At 38.4% G+C, this 6,889-nt stretch overlaps 1 protein-coding gene across 1 annotated transcript; it reads left to right on the forward strand.

Moving 5' to 3' along the window:
- The first annotated feature begins 257 nt into the window (after positions 1-257).
- Positions 258-6,641, forward strand: LOC105797491 (uncharacterized). Its single transcript, XM_012627452.1, has 6 exons — positions 258-1,177; positions 1,681-1,732; positions 1,835-1,966; positions 2,347-2,492; positions 5,981-6,158; positions 6,354-6,641. Exons 1-6 carry the CDS (start codon positions 258-260, stop codon positions 6,639-6,641), a joined length of 1,716 nt encoding a protein of 571 aa, XP_012482906.1.
- The last annotated feature ends 248 nt before the right edge of the window (positions 6,642-6,889 follow it).

Below are 6,889 nucleotides of genomic sequence, written 5' to 3' on the forward strand. Positions count from 1 at the left end.
TAAGCGTCAAACTGTGACAGAGAGAGAGGTAGGAATAAGAGGGATTTGGAGCCCTCGAGTTCCGTTCAAAGGCCTAAGAAAAAGGCCAGAGTTGATGGGTCAAGCAGAGTTGGGTATCCCATTGCTGCTGCTGGACAGCCACTGTGTACTGACTGTGGTAGGCTCTACCAGGATGAGTGTTGGAAAAGAACTGGGGATGTTTGAGGTGTGGTTCTCTAGAGCACCATATTAGAGAGTGTCCACGGAGGTCCGATTAGATGCAAGCTCTGGGTAATAATACTACACAACCAATAGGCATAGTTCATCAGCCACCAAGAGGTCGGGGTCAGGCCAGAGGCTGTAATGGTTTGGGCCGTGGTCAGAGAATACTGGCCAGAGGTGTTGGACATACTAAGGTGAGGCAGCCTCCTCTAGTTTATGCTGCTCGTCGTCGAGAAGATGGAGATGCTCCAAACGTCATTACGGGTACGTTCTTTATTTACAATGTATCATATACTGCACTGATAAATATAGGATCCACTCACTCCTATATAGCTTACACTGTATCTAAAAAATTGGGTATACTGGTTGATAGCACTACGAGTGATGTCATTGTACTGAGTCCGTTGGGGCAGTCAATAAGGGTTAACATACTGTTTAGAGATGTTTCTTTAGAGGGTCCGGGAGCTATCTTTTTGACTGATCTGATGGAACTGCCTTTTGGGGAATTTGATCTGATACTGGGAACGAACTGGTTGGTTAAACACCGAGTGAGCTTAGATTGTGCCACAAAAAGGGTTGTACTGAGAACTTCGGAGGACAGCGAGGTAGTCGTAATTGAGGAGCATCGAAATTACTTATCAAATGTGATTTCTGCATTGAGGGCCAAAAAGTTGGTTCGTAAGATATGTGAGGCGTATCTAGCTTACATCAATGTTTCAGATTCTGGGGATTCTTTAGTTAAGGATATCAGGATTGTTAAGGAGTTTTTGGATATTTTTCTTGAAGAGCTACCTGGGTTACCTCTAAATCTTGAAGTAGAGTTTCGGATTGAGCTCCTTCCTGGTACAACTCTGGTGTCCATTGCCCCTTATAGAATGTCACTGAAAGAGCTTGGGGAGCTTAAGGCCCAGATTCAAGTGCTACTGGACCGTGGGTTCATCCTCCCTAGTGTGTCTCCATGGGGAGCACCGATTCTGTTTGTGAAAAAGAAGGATGGATCCATGTGTATGTGTATTGATTACCGGCAATTGAACAAGTTGACCATAAAGAATAAGTACCCCCTACAGAGGATAGACGATCTGTTTGATCAATTCTGAAGTGCTTCGATTTTCTCTAAGATTGATTTACGGTTAGGGTATCACTAGTTGAGAGTTAAAGAGGCTGACGTGCATAAGACAACATTTAGGACTCGCTATGGTTACTACAAGTTCCTAGTGGTGCCATTTGGACTAACGAACGCACCAGCAGCTTTTATGGATCTGATGAACTGAGTGTTCCAGCCCTATCTAAATCTGTTCGTAGTGGTTTTTATTGATGATATACTGGTGTATTCGAAAACTGAGGATGAGCACGACGAACACCTCAGAGTGGTTCTATAGATTCTGCGAGAGAAACAACTCAACGCCAACTTCAGTAAATGTGAGTTCTAGTTACGTGAAGTAACATTTTTGGGGCATGTGGTTTCTGCTGAGGGATTAGAGTCGATCCTCGAAAGATTGAGGCTGTCTTGGATTGGAAGCAGCCTAAGACTGTATCTGAGATCCACAGTTTTCTAGGACTGGGAGGGTATTATCGATGATTTATGAAGGGGTTTCCTCTGATTGCCACACCTTTTACTAAGCTGCTACGTTAGGGTATGCCGTTTAACTGGACTGATGCGCAGCAAGAGAGCTTTGAGAAGCTCAAGACTGTATTGACTAAGGCCCTTATTCTAATACAACCAGAGTCTAGAAAAGAGTTTACTGTGTACAGCGATTCGTCACATGTCGGTTTAGGATATGTGTTGATGCAAGACTTATAAAGATTAAGACTCATAAGGAAAATTATCCAATGCATGACTTGGAGTTGGCCGCAATGGTGTTCGCACTAAAAATTCGAAGGCTATACTTTTATGGTAAGAAGTGTATCATTTACACTGATCACAAGAGTCTCAAGTACCTCCTCACTCAGAAGGAGCTGAATCTTAGGTAGCGTAGATGGATTGAGCTAGTTAAGGACTAGGACTATACTATTGAATACCACCCTCGTAAGGCTAATGTGGTGGCCAACGCACTGAGCTGTAGAGCTATGACTGACCTGAGGGCGATGTTTGCTTGCCTCAGTTTATTTGATGATGGTAGTCTGTTGGCTGAACTTATAGAGTAGATTAAGGGTAAACAGATAGAGGATGAGTCATTGGGTCTTCGTTGCCGACAGGTTGAGATTGTGAATATCGAGGATTTTGGACTGAATAGCGAAGGGGTGCTCTATTTCCGTAGGAGAATCTGTGTTTCGAAAGATACTGAATTGAGGTAGTCTATTTTGTGAAAGGCGCATAGTATCCCTTATGCTATGCATCCAAGCAAAAATAAGATGCACCATGACCTTCGTAAGTTATACTGGTGGCCATGTAACACCCCTTACCCGAGACTATTGCTGGAGTCAAGCACGAGGCGTTATCTAACTAAACTTAATAATTCGGAGCATAAAAATCTACTTTTAGAAAAAATTAATTCGCTCACGTTCAATCAATATGTCCTTAAAATGGACCCTCGAGACCTTAAAACATGTAACGAAAATGGTTCGGGACCAAACTGGGAACATTAAAAATATTCCGAATACTTAAACAAATCAAAATAATTTATTTGACTGTTCACAATAAAACTGTCCACTCGCATAACAGTCACTAATTTAATTAAAAATCGAGTTACGAAACTTAATTTAGATCCGTAAATTTTCCCTGAAAGTAGAGTCATATATCTTCTTAACATAAAATTTCCAGAATTTTTGGTTTAGCCAAATAGTACATTTTATTCATTAAAATCTCCCTTGTTTCACCGCTCAACAGTTCTGACCCTCTTCACTAAAAATCAATTATCTTATTGTACTAATTTTGGATAATGTTCTCTTGTTTTTATTGAAAATAAACTCACTAAAGAATCTAGAAATATAAATTATGACTCATAATCCTTTCTGTACAATTTGTAATGATTTTCTAAAGTCGAATAGGGGACTTCAAAAACCATTCTGATCCTATCTCAGTAAAATTCAAATATCTCATAATATATAATTTCTTTGTCTACACCATTTCATTCATGTAAAAATAGACTTGATAAGCTTTAATTATATATCTCATTCACTCTCTAATTCCATTTCTACTATCCTTGGTGATTTTTTAAAATCACGTCATTGCTGTTGTCCAAAAACTGCTCCATTGCAAATTTTTACTCTTTTATAATTCCTTTGTATTAACTATCATTTAGGCATCCATAACACCAAAAAATGTTCTTAAATAGCCATTTCAAGGGCTATTCATTAGCGAATACTTACATGCTATTCATTAGCCATATCATAATGACGCACACATAAAATGACTAAGTCCCTATACATGTCATAACTTAAAACATTTCGAAGCACAAAATATCGAGATGATCTGTTGATAGTGTAAATGATTTTCGACGTCCTTACGATCCCCGAATTGGCTTGGCGATACTATAAAAAAATAAAGTAAAGAGAGTAAGTGTAAAGCTTAGTAAGTTTACAAGCAAATAATAACAATATTTATCATAAATAATTATACTCATAAATTATCATCAAGTATCATGGTTTTTTTCTTCTTTACTTACTCTCTTGCTTGTTTACTTACTTGCTTACTTAAATAAATCATGATTATAACTTACTTATCCCTTGCTAAAATTTCTTTCTCAACTGATAAATGAGATATTCTTAACTCTCATAACTCACCTAAATCTATTTATTATGCTTTTACCTAGACTTTCATGTAACATAGTTTGTTTACTAGCCCGTTGAACCACTTGGAATACTAAGGATACTCGGGTCTCCTATCTGATAATAACATACCAAATCCATGTCCCAGACATGGTCTTACATGGGATGTTTCCTATACTGTCAATGTTATATCCCAGATATGGTCTTACATGGGAGTTCTCATATCGGTGCCCATGCCATGTCCCAGACATGGTCTTACGGGAGACCTCTCATCTCGGTGCGAACGCCACGTCCAGACATGGTCTTACATGGGACCTCTCATAACCTCAATAATGCCAATGCCATGTCCCAGACATGGTCTTACATGGGATCTCATCCCCTTAATGTCATGACATTTGTATCCGATACATTCCTAATGTTTCAACGGGACTTTTTAACACTGATTCTCTGTCATCTCATACTTGAGTCAACATTAAATAATTTTATGAAATAAGTACGTAATTGCTGGAAAATAACAACATTAATAATAATTATTGAAATATTTCATTCATTTATCGTAAACTTACCTCGGTACAAAATAAGAACAAATCTAGCAACTTATTCCTCAACCTTTTTTTCCCCGGTCTAACTCCAGATTTCGTTCCTCTTGATCTATAATAGAAAATTTAGCTTATTTAATACTCACATTCATCAAAACAGTCCTTGACTCCAACTTTGGTAAAATTACGATTTTACCCCTAAACTTTTGCATATTTATAATTTTACCCCAAAGCTCAGAAATGAAACTTCATTCCTTATTCTTATGTTTTATGACATGCTGAACATCTTCCCTTCTATGGTAACATCAAATTTACACTCTAACATTTACTTATGAACATTAGGTATTTTTACCGATTATGTCGTTTTACTCGTTTTCACTTAAAGTCACCTAGAAAAAGTTGTTTAACATAATTTCAAGCTTTATATTCTACAATAAAACATCAAAATAAACATATTTCACCTATGGGTATTTTTCCAAATATGAACCCTAACATGAATTAATGGTAGAATAAGCTAAATTGAGCTACGAGGACTCCAAAAACGTAAAAAAAACATTAAAAACGGGGCTTGGATGCACTTACTATGAGCTTGAGAAAGTGAAGAAACCTTAGCTATGGAGTCTCTTAAAATTCGGCCGTTATGGAAGAAGATGAGCACATTTTTCCATCTTTTTCCCTTTTAATTCTTTTTATTACCAAGTGACTAAAATTCCCTTCATTAAAGCTTTAGTTATTTTTATCTATGCATGCCCACATTTGTCCATGAAAATCTAATAGTCTAATTACCATTTAAGGACCTCTACTTCAATTATGCACTTCAATTAAATCCTTTATCATCTAAAACTCATATTTACCCCCTTTTGCAATTAAGCCCTACTATGCAATTTAGACATGCAATCGCTGAAATTTCTTCTCGGTATTCAAACACATGCATCCAATCAATCGGTAAATCATAAAAACTAATCACAATAAACTTTTTTATCTCAAATTCGTAGTTTCGCAACCACTATTCCGTTTAGGCTCTATTTCGAGATGTTACAGGCTAGGTCTTAAGTGAGAGGTTACCGAATTTGTGGCTAAGTGTCTGACTTGCCAGTAGGTTAAGGTTGAGCATCAGTTACCTTTGAGTTTGTTGCAGCCAGTTAAGATTCCACTTTGGAAGTGGGAAAGAGTGACTATGGACTTTGTTAGTGGTTACCCCTCACACCTACAAAGAAGGATTCTGTATGGGTTATCATGGATCGATTGACCAAGTCCGCTCAGTTCATACCGGTTCGTACCGACTATTCTTTGCAGAAGCTGGCTAAATTGTATGTGTTTGAGATAGTGAGATTGCATGGGGTACCAATTTCAATAATATCTGATAGGGATCCTCGCTTCACGTCTTAGTTCTGGAAGAAGCTACATGAAGCTCTAGGTACAAGATTGGACTTCAGTACTGCATTCCATCCTCAGATGAATGGTCAGTTAGAGAGGGTGATTCAGATAGTGGAGGACATGTTAAGGAGTTGCGTGATTGATTTTTGAGGCAGTTGGGAGGATTACTTGCCGCTAGCAGAGTTTGCTTATAACAATAGTTATCAGTCTAGCATTCAGATGGCACCTTACGAGGCTTTATATGGTCATAGGTGTCGCACACCTTCACGTTGGACTGAGTTGGGTGAGTTGCATGTTCTGGGCCCTGAATTAGTTTCTGATACTGAAGATAAAGTTAGACTGATTCGGGACCGATTTAAAGTGGCATCTGATAGGCAGAAGTCCTACGCCAACCTGAAGCATCGAGAGATTGAGTATTCAATGTAGGACTTCATTTTTCTCAACGTCTAGCCGTGGAAGAAGGTACTGAGATTTGGTTGCAAGGGCAAGTTGAGCCTTAGATTTATTTGACCTTACCGTGTGTTTAAGCGAGTGGGACCAGTTGCTTACAATTTGGAGTTACCTCTAGAATTGGATCAGATTTATGATGTATTCCATGTCTCAATGTTGAGGCACTACCGCTCTGATCCCACACATATTGTTCCTATTGAGGAGATCGAGGCTAGGCCAGATCTGACCTTTGAGGAAGAGCCAGTTCAGGTATTGGAGCGAGATGTAAAGGTTCTAAGAAGAAATTCCATCCCACTGGTAAAGGTTCTTTGGCGTAATCATAGCTCTGAGGATGCGATGCGACAACAGTATCCTCATCTGTTCTGATCAGGTAAAATTTTGAGGCCGAAATTTGCTTTCCAAATTTGCTTTTAGGGGGTAGAGTTGTAACACCCCAAAAATCTCTTATGTATTTATTTTCATATTTTTGTGACACAAATATCTATCTACTTCAGTGGTTAAGTGCTCTGGGTGTGCATGAGAGGTCTTAAGTTCAAGCCTTGTCTTAGGAAAAATTTTGTATTTTTCTGAACAAAGCCCTATTGCTAGTCAGTAGGTTTTTAAATAAATGTTAG

The sequence above is a fragment of the Gossypium raimondii genome, chromosome 9, assembly GCF_025698545.1.
Source record: "Gossypium raimondii isolate GPD5lz chromosome 9, ASM2569854v1, whole genome shotgun sequence".
NCBI lineage: Eukaryota > Viridiplantae > Streptophyta > Magnoliopsida > Malvales > Malvaceae > Gossypium > Gossypium raimondii.